Raw genomic sequence first — 13,350 nt, 5'->3', positions numbered from 1 at the left:
TCTCTAATTATCATTCTGAGTGATTATCTCATTTTGTATTGTGAGTGCCAACTGTTTAATTCCCAGAGAAGGGAGACATTTTGAATTAAGTAATAAAATAATTTTGCTCCAAATGACAGGTTTGGCAACAATTAGTCATATATAACAATTAGTCATATATAACAAGTAGTCATATAGTCTCAATGAATAAAAATATTACTAATTCATTGCCCCCTTACAGTTTACTATGTCGTTTCTTGACATATCAGTAGAACTGGTATATGAAATTTCAAAGGAACTTTACTCTTAGGAGGAAAAGCTTTCTTCTGGCCTGTTTTGAAAATAAACAAATGGTACTGCATCTGTGGCAGTTGTGATTTTTCTATACCTGTTGATACAGAAGATTACAATTAATTGCAGTTCTGCCTAAACAAAGTGTAAACAAAGCTCAATCAAATTATATGTTATAAATTTTGTTCATGTATTTATGTGATGAAAACCAGTGGAGTTATAGTGATTTGAGATTTCCTGGCAGAGTCATCAGCTGAAGGATTCTGACTAATGAAAATGTCAGATTCCTGGACCTAGAAAGGCTTTGGCAATTTCTTTATTATTTGTCATGTCTGAGAAAGAAATATATCCTGACTGCATTATTTTATTGATGTTCTTAATACAGCAATCATAGCAATGTCTATGTTTAAATCACAGGTCAACAAGTCATGAGACCTGGCTCTCTTTCTGGCATGACTAAAGACTTCTTGTGTATATAAAGGCTTAGAAACCAATTTTCCAATTTGTGAAGAAAAATGTACTCATAACTTCATCGCCAAATTTTTTTTTTTAGACAGTCAGGCAGAAGCTTGAACAATCCTGTGGCCCAGACAGGCTTCTGTGTATGTAACAGGACACCTGAATGCACAGTTGTCCTGACTCCATAGGTAATCAGTTCCTGCCTTACACATTGGATACAAAACTGCATGGTTTTCCCTACTTAAATAGGTGTACAAGGTTCTTGGGCTGCTCTCTCTCCAATTTCAGAGGGGAATTATTGCAATTATATATCTGTGGGAATGGTTTGAAGCTGTCATTAATATATATAAATTAAGTGCATTGAAAGGGTTGCTCAGAAGGTGCCTACTGTGTTGCAAAGGTGGTATTTAATTATACTGCTTCGGAAGCAGGCATCCATATAGATGTTTCCACTATGTTTTGAAGCATTATGGAAGAGGTGTGAGCTGGAAAACATTTTTCTCCTGCTCTTCTGAAGCAGTTAGAGCAAGTACTGGGTTAAGTCAGTTCAGCTTGGTGCTGCGTTTTGGCTATTTCAGGAGCCAGCATGAGGAATCACTGCCCTGTGTCCCATTCCTGTGGTCAGGCTTGTACTGTTCACTCCTGTCCCAATCCAGGTGGCAAAAGTGCTAGTGGGTGAGGGAGGTATGGATGGGTGCAGGTGCCCCATGAGAACACTGGCAGCTTGGGATTAAAGCAGAGCTCAGGCTGCCGTGCTCTGCTCAGGTGGCCAGAAGTGGAGGAGCGTATGGGAGGCTTTTTGTCTTCCCTGTCCTCTTTCCCCAGCCATGCTAAACACTCTTTTATACAAAAAATCAAAGTCAGTAGTTAAAACCAGGGGCAAATTTTTCTGCCAGCAAGAGGATTGTGCTAGGCGTGAGCAAAAACCACAGCCTTACTAAATTTTGCTATTTAACTGCTAAATTCTGCTATTTATTCTGCTAAATTCTGCTGTTTTCTTTTTGCCTTCTCATGTGTCTCTTTTAAAGAAAGCTGTGAGTTGTTTGTGAACATCATATAGTCATTAATGAAAGGCAGAAGTGTCTGAAGAAAGCAGAAGTGGAGTAGTTTTCTGGTATCAGCTGCAGGACACAGTAGGGACAGGGGACACGTCCCCTGCGCGGACATGGGAACGTGTCCCACGGAGAGTCAGACCATGCACGTGCTCCAGGTCTGACATAGGTGCAGGGTAAATCTGGTGCCACAGATGAAGGCGAGAATATTTCAGTTCCTGCAGCTTCGCATTGGTTTCACCTAGACAACCCACCTGTGATTTTTAAGGAGTAAACAAGATGATGTCCTGGCTCATATCCTGGATTTAACCATCTTGCTTCATGGCAAAACCCAGTGTTCATGTGACTTCCACTCTTCTGCTGAAGACAGAAGGGTTTTACTTGCACATCTTTTCATCCTTCTCGTAAAGATCAGTTTGATTTTGAGGCAAAGCAGTTCACGTTACTTGCTAAAAGATACTCCTTTTAATGTATCAGGAATAGTGTGGCCAGCAGGACCAGGGCAGTGATTCTGCCCCTGTACTTGGCAGTAGTTAGGATGAACCTTGAGCAGTGTGTCCAGTTCTGGGCCCCTCAGTTTAGGAAGGGCACTGAGGTGCTGGAGAGTGTCCAGAGAAGGGCAACGAGGCTGGCAAAGGGACTGGAGCACAGGCCCTGTAAGGAGCAGCTGAGGGAGCTGGGGCTGTTTAGCCTGGAGAACGGGAAGCTCAGGGCAGGCCTCACCACTCTCTACAGCTACCTGAAAGGAGGTTGTAGCCAGGTGGGGTTCGGTCTCTTCTCCCAGGCAATCAGCAGTAGGGCAAGAGAGCATGATCTTGAGCTGTGCCAGGGGAGGTTTTAGACATTCGAAAAACATTCTTTACAGAGGGAGTGATCAGACACTGGAATGCACTGCCCAGGGAGGTGGTGGAGTCACCGTCCGTGGAGATATTCAAGAAGAGGCTGGATGTGGCACTTAGTGCCATGGTTTAGTTGACAGGTTGCAGGTTGGACTCGATGATCTTAAAGGTTGGACCTGTTAGGTCGCAGGTTGGACTCGATGATCTCAAAGGTCTTTTCCAACCTGGTTGATTCTTTGATTCTGTGAAAAAAAGGCAGTCATCTTTGCCAGTGGGCTCGTTCAACCACATTGCCTCCAGTTTATCGTTGGGAATAATTTCCTGTGAGCTTAGCTGATGCTCAGGCCAGAGAGGGCCCTTTCAGGAGCGACCTCCAGGCCCTATTCTGTGGTAATGTACAACTGGTGGTACAGGAAAGTGAACATGGTAAAAATTGGGTGGCAGACTAAAACCAGCAAAGTTCTTGCAACAGGATTGTACTGAATTTTCCTCCTGCAGGGGAGACTGTAAAGTGTAAGTATCATGTCTCAGCCCAGTGTGGCCCATGCAAGCGAACCAGCACTGGCAGGTTTTTGTGCAGGATGGGGAGAGCTTCACCACCAAGAGCAGCCTGATATTTTTAATGAAGCAGGCTCCCTTTCCACAACTGAGGTGCATTAGGCCTGCCACTCAGATGGGATATTTTCATGTGAGATAATCCAGCCACTGGTGGCAACCATCCATGCAAGTAATCATTTGCCCTGTTATGTAGGTCATGTATAGAGCTTTTGAGGATGTCTGCTTTTGGGTGAGAGGTTAAATCAAGATCCAGATGAGATGTCAATATTACAGAGGCACAAGAATTTTTTACTTTTTATTAATTTCTTTAAAAGAATGAACCTGAGCACAGAGGAAAGAAAGGAAAACCTAAACTCAGTGAATTTTAAAAAGTGCTATGCTGGAAATTTTTACAATAATCTTTCATTCTAACTGGTTTCTGCTGGACTGGTACAAATATAAAAGGAAAAGAAGAAAACATTAATCTAGGGGAAAATGACTGGGTAGGCATCAACTAAAAGTCATTGTATTTGGAAATGAACTAAAAATGTGCTTACACGTATTCTTCTCTAAGGGTGAGGATAATTTTGCTTCTGTTGAGCAAAGAATGGAGTTCTAGTGGTGAGTCATGTGCTTTGAGTTAAGCATGTGATTAAAAAACTTTGGGGGAATCAATAAGGCAACATGATGCTTCCTTGTATTACTCAAGTAATCTTAATGGGATCTTAATGCTGCTGGAGTTTTTACACAAAGGTCAAAAGCTTAGTTTCTGATCGCATATAAATCTGATCCACTTTCAGTTTGCAGTTTGTATCACTGCTTTCCTAGGAGTTAATCTGGTTTAAAACTATTCTTGAGATCAGAATTTGATTTCCTTCCAACTTTTTCTTTTAGTCTTTTGCTATCAGTCGTTTCATAGGAAGTGGATATAGTTGTATGTGGCTTTTGGAAGGGGGATGATATATAAATAAATGATCCAAAAATATTCATGGGAGCAATTGCAAAAAGGAGACATTTGTCTGTAACAGCCAACTCATACCCTGGCTCAGTATCCAACTCCATTTAATGAAAAGGACACTTGGTGCTATTCTGCTGGTTTGGTTCTTATTATAGTTTAACCATTGCACTGGGATCTGTTTTAATCTTATTTCCCCTGTCTTTTTATTTCAGGTATTATTTTAAAGTCCAAGCAAAGAATCCCTTTGGTTATGGACCTGTTAGCTCTTCCGTCTCATTTATCACAGAATCTGGTATGGTTTGCTTTTTATTTTCATCTCAAAATTGACTTTTTAATAATAGATGTGGCTGGGCAATGACTGAAACCAGCATGCTAATAATGGTGATTATCCTGAACTTGCTTCTTTGAATTTTTTTTTTTACTTTAATTATTTGCTTTCAGTTAAACCAGGAAAATAATATGCACTCCTAATGCCACTATTAAAATGTAAGTGACAGTAAAGTGAACTCCAGGGAACAGGAAGCTGAATTTCAAATACATGAGACTAATAATGTTCAATGGGAAGCTTAATATCTTTGATAGATTGACCAAACATTTAGTAAAGTAGTTTCCTAATTGTGGACAGCTAAACAATTGGAAGTGGTTGTCTCTGGAACAAATATAGGAGGCAAAAGTTCCATTGGACAGACAAAATTCTCTGCTCTTTTTTTTGGACAAGGCATGCTGCTCTTTCACAGGGCTAATAGTACATTTGAGAGCAACATCCCCTTCTAAAAATAGTGTGTTAAATGAGATATTTTTGCCCATTTCTTCTTCTTCTACTTCCATCAAGCCAGAGGCCAATGACTTCACTAAATAATAAGGGACAAATTTTTCAGTCTGCTTTAGTGAAAGGTCTGTTGTTTCTTGCAAATTTTGCCCTTTTAACAACAGAAGTCTCTGCCTTCACTCATTTGGCTTCACTCTGTAATGGTCACTTCAGAAGCTCCACTAAGAACTGTGCAAGTAAGTTATCACAGAAGGGAGGCAAAAATGCAAGATAAAAAAATGGTTCTGGGTAACCTATTCAGATTTTCATTAAAGGACTAAGAAGCTCAAGTATAAATCCAAGCAAAATATTTAACATTGCCCAGGTGGCCAAGAAGGTCAATGGCATGCTGGCTTTTACCAGCAATAGTGTGGCCAGCAGGACCAGGGAAGTGATTGTGCCCCCCGTAAATGATTCTGTGATTCTTTGTTGCTGTGCTGTGTCTTGCATATCATTTTCCTGATTAGCTGGCTACCAGTCTGTGGGTCTGAATGCCTAGTTTTCCCATCCAAAATCAGCTATTTTGTGAGCTTTATTTAACATATTAAATACACCAAATTTAAAGTTTGGTTTGCAACACTGATCTTTCGTTTGTCATGTAGCCAAAGGTGGCTCTCCATAAGGTGGCATAAGTACAAAACTGGTGCTAAATACAAAGCCAGGTGGTACAGTTACAGTCATGGAATTGGTCATAAGAGAAAGAAGTTGCTAATTCAGATTGCTCTTCTAATGCAACCGTAAGGTTTGAGCTGATGGGAATATTCAGTGAAGAATGCCATCATGGGATCAAGCAACTTATTGAGAATGTTCAATCTTACCCCTAGTAACACACTGAAGAGAGCAGAAACCCATTGTTCTCTTTTATCAAACTTTTAAAACTCCTTAGAGTTTTTCTTCCCCATTAGTGGACAAGCACTGTGCTTTTTCTTTGAGTATCTTGTGCACAGTAAGAGATGATAGAAACTGCAGTGTAACGAATACAGAAAAGCTAATGCATTAGGTCATGTTGTTTTGTTATCCTTACTCCATCTTTATTTACTTAGAGTATTTCAAGCATGAAGCTCCTGAGGGCGTGAACGATGCACCTTGCACTGCCCAGGGAGCTCCTCAAAAATCTCTGCCACTGTGACAGAAAGGGTTAAAATTATACATTTCACATATTTATGAATAGCACTGAAGAACTGTGCTGAACATGATGGATGTTTGAGACCACGGTTGGCATGCAAGGGTTAGGTTAAATTTCCTGTTGGAGGGCAGGCCCACTATTTGTTCAGAAGTATACAGTGAAGCTGTCTTCCTGCTCTGAGGACCTTCTGAGAAGAGGAGATGTTTCAAAGCTGGCTATGGACTTTGATACTAATCTCAATAGAGTTTTTACAGTATCAAAATAAATATAAAATCCTGTGGCAAATTTTAACTGAGAAAACAGCAGAATAACAAACACACATTATGTATGCGAATTGACAAAACAGTCTTAAGTCCCACATTCACAATGTAGTTATAAGCACTGTACTGACATTCTGTTGAGTGACTGTATGGTTCATATTATGAAACAAGGTTTGGAAAAGGTACTAAATTTTTTATTTGTTTTATTCTTCTAGACAATCCTCTCCTCATTGTCAGACCACCTGGTAAGTCTTACTCTGTTGTTTCTTTCATAAAGTGCATAAAACCTGTGCAAAACAGTTAGAATATAGAAGTTAGAAACCTTTAAACATGCAGTTTTAGTTACAGTTTTAAGCAGGTAGTAATTCATGGGACTAATTCACAAAACATTTTTTGTCTTAGTGTCCCTTATTCTGTTTTCTGAAAAGAAAAATTGTACAACTATGTTCGAATAAACATTTGATTTTAGTCCATCTTTTTGCCTAGTACAAGGGCTTAAATTGCTTAGTATTAAGCATTAAACTATATTGCTTCTGTCTGTGTCCTTCAGTTGCCTAAGCATAGCTTGAATAGCAGCATCAGGTTTTCAGCTCTCTAGTTCTCATGCTCACCTGTACAAATCATCACGCTCTTATAAATGCTAAAAAACTCAGGAATTGCTACTGACCCAAATGATATGCCACAAAGCTGTTGAGCTTTCCAAATTGTTGAGCTATTTTCAAATTTGCAATAAGCTAGTTTAACCCTTATCAGAAGATCTGATTTTCTGATGCCGGGACTAACCTTGCTAACATTGGTAGGGTAACCCCAGGCAGTATGTGCTCTCAGAAGTGATGCAGGAAAAAACCCCCTCATAGTTATTTCTCTCTGTCAGCTTTCCTAAGCAATTAAAATGCTTGGTTCTGGGGCTTTTTTGTTACATTGTTCATGAAAATAGTGTCTAGCATTTCCCTTCCTTCTCTGTTTTATTATACTTGGGGTTTTTTATTGTGTCCTCTCAGAAGTCTCTGATGATGCACAGGTATTGCAGAGCACACTGTGTCTCTGATAGTCAGTGTGAGAGGCCTCTGAGAGTGGTGACCTTTCCCTGTCCCCAGACACCTTCAGCTTTTATGCTATCAGTTACTTTGTTGGTCTGTTCAAAGAATGGAGGCTTTGGAAGGTGACGGTTTTTGCATGTGTAGTTTCTTCTCCAACTGGACAAAGAGAAAATACTTTGTGTGGCAGCAGTAATAGAGTTAAGATAGACCAAAAAGAGAAGAGCTTTGGGAACTTGTGGAAATCAAGAGATTGTGAACATCCCATGCAGCTCTTACAGGTCATGCTAAGTTTATCCTTCAGGATTTTTAGAGGTGGACAAAAGTGATGGACAAAAGCAGATTAGTCACAGCAATAAAATTGCATTCAAGCAGTAGTTTATTGTTTTATTGTAAAGATAAATCTATGGCCAAAATCGTGTAATCCCTTCCCTGTGTGGCTGAGTAAAATCAGTCCAGTTAACATTTGTATTCACGGTGGTGGAGTTTTAAGGATTGCTGATCACATGCAAGTGTTTTCAGGATTGGACCCTGTGCCTAGTGAGAGGGAGGAAGAATGACTAACAGAAAAAACTTTCAGTCTCATTTGTAAACCACCTCAAAACAGCACAGTAAAAGCAGGGCTTTGTGCTATAACTAGAAACAAAAATACCAATTATCACGTTGGAAGATTTTTGTATCATTCTGTGTGTATTACCACAACATCAGTTTCAAAATAAATCATATTGTCTTGTCTAGTATAAACCAAACATTTAGGTAAGGCAGTAGGAATATTTAGTCTTTTGCAATACAATTAAGTATTCTCCTCTGCAGCAATGCTCTGAACAGAGTTTCCCAAAAAGATCTCGCTTATTTGTTGTTGAAAACTCACTTGTTTTGATGTCATCTGAGAAACAAAACAGAAAAGCACATTTGTGATACGATCTTTTTAACCAGATAGCAAGAATCACATCTCAGGCTGTTACTCACCACAGAATTCTTAACGTCTGTTGTTCAGTAATAGGGTTAAGTTTTGTAGTAGAGAAGAATTCTTATTACAACAAATGAGACTGTTTACTTAAAGCTGTGGTTCAGTACATGAAATCATATTTTTTAATCATTTTAACTGCTGCCTTCTGCTGCCTAGAAGGGATTTAATCAAGCCCATCTCTTCTCTTTTTTTAGTAGTATTTGTTCTTGAAGTAGTATTTCTGGATATAGAAATGTTATGCATTAATCTGCTGCAGTGTGTCTTGTAAAACATATTATTAGATGTTAACCTCAGCAAAACTCAGATTAAAATGCTGAAGTCTGTCTCTAATGTGGAATTTACTTTTTTCCCCAAGGCGGTGAGCCTATCTGGATCCCATTCACTTTTAAATATGATCCCACCTACTCAGACTGCACTGGCAAGCAGTATGTGAAACGAACGTGGTACCGCAAGTTTGTAGGAGTGGTTCTTTGCAACTCCTTAAGGTATAAAATTTACCTCAGTGATGACCTGAAAGGTAGGCACCAAGATTAATTTCTTAACATAAGATTACTCATCATCTCCATCTTCTCACTTTCTTCATTTAATATGTGAGAGAATTGTGTGACAGTTATGTGGGAGCCCTTCTCTTGAGAAGAATTAATGGTAATGCTTATATGGGTGTATTTACTTTCACATGCTATATTCAAATGACTAGTATAGTTGAAATTCTCTCCACCTGTCACCTGTGGTGCAGGGCCCATGGACTTGCAAAATAGGATCTACTCCTTATGGAGCTGTAACCCATTTATTTTCCATAATTTCTTCTTCAGTACTCTGAAGGTAGCATTCTCCCTCTGTCCAGCCACCATTTGTTCATTGCTAATACTGTGTTTGTCACTGTAAGATTCCTCCTGCTTTCTTCCACACCTTATTTTCCTGGTGGCAAAGAGCATCCCAAACAAAAGTATTGCTGAGTTAAGTAATATGTCTGTATCACCCTTCAGACACCTTCTACAGCATTGGAGATAGCTGGGGAAGGGGCGAGGACCACTGCCAATTTGTGGATTCACATCTGGATGGAAGAACAGGACCTCAGTCATACATTGAAGCCCTGCCCACCATCCGAGGTACAGCAATGGGGGAGTGGGATGCTGGCCAGGCGCCTGCCATCCCATCTGTAGGATTAAGGGGTAAGGAACAGGGCACAGAGCAGAGCACTGTTCACAGCTGCTGGCAGCTCTCTGAGGAGTCCAGCTGATGCAGTAGGTGAGAACAGGTTATGAAAGTCCTAGAGAGCTTGTTGGTGGAGAGACATATACAGACAGAAAGAGAGGGGCATATAAGGCAAATACTTTACAGGAACAAAATGCAAAACCGTAAAGAAACAATTGTATAGGTCTGTGAAACCTTTCTCTTAATGATAAGATCTGCCTCATTGAATTGAGGTGCAAAACTCTTCCATGTGCAACATCTTTGCAAATATGGCTTTTGTGAATGGTTTCTAACCAGATTACTCAATGCAAAACACATATGAGTATGTCTAGTGACTTAAGGTCAGTACTTTTGTTCTGGCCTGGTAGATAACTCTCTCAGAGTGAAAATTCTTACCTTGAAGGAGTTCCTCTGAGTAAACTGCTCAATCACATAGCCAAGAGGGCAACAACTTGCTTCACAAAAGGAAACCAATCATGAAAGTCATCCGGTCTTTTCAGTAAGTCTGTTGGTTTAAGTTATTCAGTTAGTGTTAATGGTTTCTATGTTAAATTATTTCTTGGTATTCTTTTTGATGGTGGTGTTACCAGGAAGAAACTGAAATAGTCACTGATATTTATATATCACTGGGAAGTAGTGTATTTCTCAGTTCAGAAGAGGGATGATTAATCCAGATGTGCATTACTAGGTCTAGGAGACAGAGAGCACACAGAAGTTATATTGTTGGCACAAGCCATGAGCGTTTCAGATGTTCCAATGCACGAGCTATGTGAACAGGAATGCTGCACTTCTAATGCTTTAAGCAGTCACATTCTTTCTGCAGATGAAGAAAAAAGGGGAAGGGAGGGCTTAAATCGATATTTACTGCATGAAATGATACCTTTTTGTTTTTTGAAAAGCTGATGCTTGCTGAAACCCTGTGAGATAATATGATTTGATGGTATTTTTTGCCCCAGAGTCCTTTATATATTTAAACTGACTTAGAAACTTCATAAACACAACTGAAATATGCCCACATTTTGGAGTTAAATGCAGAAGCTCTTTGGCAGACCATAGCATTACACAATAGTTAAAGAGATTTTGAACAGTAAAACCAGTCAAAGCCACAAGAAATATGAAGGACGAGCGTTAGATCATTCAAGAAAGATCTAGACCAAATACCAGGGCTAGCCAATACCCTTTTGACACAACTGCCTACCAGACTATTCCTAAGTTTTCATTTGGGTTGTGAGATTGACTCTCACTGCATCTGTTACTCTTGTTAAATTACTATGTCTTTGTTGTGGAATACAAATTGCTGTTTTTCTCCTGACAGGATACTACCGCCAGTACCGCCAGGAACCTGTATCATTTGGACGCATTGGATACACAACACCCTACTACTACGTGGGCTGGTATGAGTGTGGCGTGCCCATCCCAGGAAAATGGTAGTAGTCTGTTTTCCTGTCTTAGGCAGACCATGCTTTTCGAATTATTTCTACCAGAGGACTGTGAGCAACTGATTTGGAAAAGAAAAAAAATAAAATAAAAAAGGGTAAATGAGGCAAACCAGTGAAATGCAGATGCTCAAGAAACCCTTGTGAAGCCAAACATGGACATCCTTTACCAGCCTGTATCTGTGGTGCTGCTTGATTTCTGCTTGGAAGCAGGGATAGGATTTAAGTTTGGTGTCCTACCTTCCTCCTCTGTGTCTTTAAGGCATAGAGAGAAGTTTGCAATGTGTGCAGCCTGTGAAAACCAGAACTGTATTAGCCATGAAAATTTGAAAGTTTCTTATATCTTACAGGAACGACCTAAGCATGCTGTGCTTGCTTAATGGGATGCTAAACTGTCCTTTTCTCCATGGGGCTCCCCTATGCAATCATGCCATGTAACTGGCCACCCACCAAAGGCAATATATTCTCCTGAAGACTTACCTGGTGGGTTCACCCACTGCTGGACTAATCACCAGGTCACAGTGTAAATGCACTGTGAGATATATGTGTATCTATATCTATATAAATACAGTACTGTACATTTGCAGAAGTACTGTTTAGAGATCCTGAGATTTTCTTGTTCACTAGATAAATATGTTTGGAATTTTTATGTAAAAGGTGCTGTTAATTCTTTGAGATATTGCTATGCACAATATATTAACCAAGGAAAGAACTGTATTCTTCTTGTGAGTACTGTTGATGTTAACATTTGAATTACTGATCAAAGACCTGTGTCGAACTTGCTTGGCAGCCTTTGGACTGGACAATCAATGGGAATCTACCCCTCTATCCATGTTAGAGTGGCACTGTTAGTCCTGCAAAAACACATACACAGCAGTTTATCAGCATCAGTTAAACTTTCTGTCAGCTAAACTTTGCTATTTAAAAGTTGTAATGCAACTTTCCTTCAATCCATTCTCATCTTATTTTGTATGTTATTTATTCCTTGTCAGTATCTTTCACGTTACTGTGCAGAGGCATAGGATGAGTAAGTTGCAAATTAGAAACTGCTTTTAACTTATTTGCCCTCCAGAAAGAAGCCCAAGTCACCAGTACAGGAGTCAACTAGCAGGAAGCTCATTTGACTATGATCCACCCTAGGGACAATTGGGATACACTTCCTTTAGAATACTACTGAAATCTTTTCCAATCAAACCAGAAAGCAAAAGATGACATGAATAATAGGTATACCTGGGGGACTGATCCATTCTCTGGTTCATCTCTCACTCTTGTTCCAGCTTAGATGTAGTGTAGTACTAACACGTTTTGAGTTTCTTCCTGTAGTTATTTTAAATTGTATGGGAACAAAAAAGGGACTAAAGTGATTAAAATAGCATTTTCTTTTTCATGGTGATTTGGGTTTTAACATTTTAATTATTCTCACACTTTTTCTTCAGTACAGTGCAAAATATATGGTCTTGAAGTATAACTTTTTTCCCTAATAAACCTATGATACATGGTTCCATCCTTTTTGGTCATCTGTGTCATGTAATCTAACAACGTGACAAATTGTTAGCTTTTGAAAAGTCCTCCTTGGAAGAGGAGTAAGTGTCAACTTTTTCTAAGGGACTGGAAGCGTGTGAACGTGTTGTTCCCTTTGAAGATGGTTAGCAGTTAGCATGGAGTTACAAAGGTGAAATGATGCCTGACCAGCCTGATCATATTCTTTGTTGAGATGAGTGTCTCTGTGCAGAGGGGAGAATAGTGAATTTCATTGACTTTGTCTTGTGTAAGGCGCTTGGTATGGTCTCCCACTGTCTGTTTGTAGCAAAATTGGTGGAATATGGCTTGGATAGTTAGACTTTAAGGCGGATATGAAATTAGCTGCGTTTTGAGGCTCAATGTGCAAAGTCAAAATGACAATTGGTTGCAAGTGCCAGTCCCAGGGGCCGGTGCTGGGGCCAGTACAGTCCAATGACCTGGACAATAGGATGGAGTGAATGGGTGGAGTGCACCATCAGCAAGCTTGCTGCTGATACTAAACTGGGGCTGGGGAGTGGTTTATGTGCTAGAGGGCGGAGCTGCTCATCAGAGGGACTTCTATGCGCTTGAGAAATGAGATGTCAGGAAACTCATGCAGTTCAGCAAAGGGAAGTGAAAAGTCCCACATGTTGGTCCCTGCAACAATACAGGCTGGGGTGAGTGTCCGGAGAGCAGCTTTGCAGACGAGCTGCACTTCTCCTTCAGAGACCATAGGTAGATTTTGATTTGTTCATCTGCAGAGACATGGTTCCTTCATTCCCTTCTGGAAGAACTCTTGGGGTGGGACAGTCCCATTCAGGGATGTCATTATGGGTGAAGAGCTGAGATCATTGTTTTTCTGCAGCTTCAGCAGGGGAGGAACTGGAGGGTGCTGGGGCAGGGG

The 13,350-nt window shown here is 40.1% G+C and overlaps 1 protein-coding gene across 1 annotated transcript in view; it reads left to right on the top strand.

The window, feature by feature from the left end:
- The window catches only part of FNDC1 (fibronectin type III domain containing 1), a 68,928-nt gene extending 56,526 nt beyond the window's left edge, over positions 1 to 12,402 (top strand). The window contains exons 16-20 of the mRNA XM_050315700.1: positions 4,328 to 4,407; positions 6,525 to 6,554; positions 8,672 to 8,833; positions 9,303 to 9,425; positions 10,826 to 12,402. Of these exons, the coding sequence (XP_050171657.1) occupies positions 4,328 to 4,407; positions 6,525 to 6,554; positions 8,672 to 8,833; positions 9,303 to 9,425; positions 10,826 to 10,941 (511 nt within the window). The 3' untranslated portion in view covers positions 10,942 to 12,402. The remainder of the gene's footprint in view (positions 1 to 4,327; positions 4,408 to 6,524; positions 6,555 to 8,671; positions 8,834 to 9,302; positions 9,426 to 10,825) is intronic.
- Positions 12,403 to 13,350: the final 948 nt, after the last annotated feature.

This window comes from Myiozetetes cayanensis, unplaced genomic scaffold (assembly GCF_022539395.1).
Source record: "Myiozetetes cayanensis isolate MyiCay16 unplaced genomic scaffold, myiCay2020 scf2-11, whole genome shotgun sequence".
Classification (NCBI taxonomy): Eukaryota; Metazoa; Chordata; class Aves; order Passeriformes; family Tyrannidae; genus Myiozetetes; species Myiozetetes cayanensis.
This window is presented reverse-complemented; position numbering and strand designations above follow the sequence as displayed.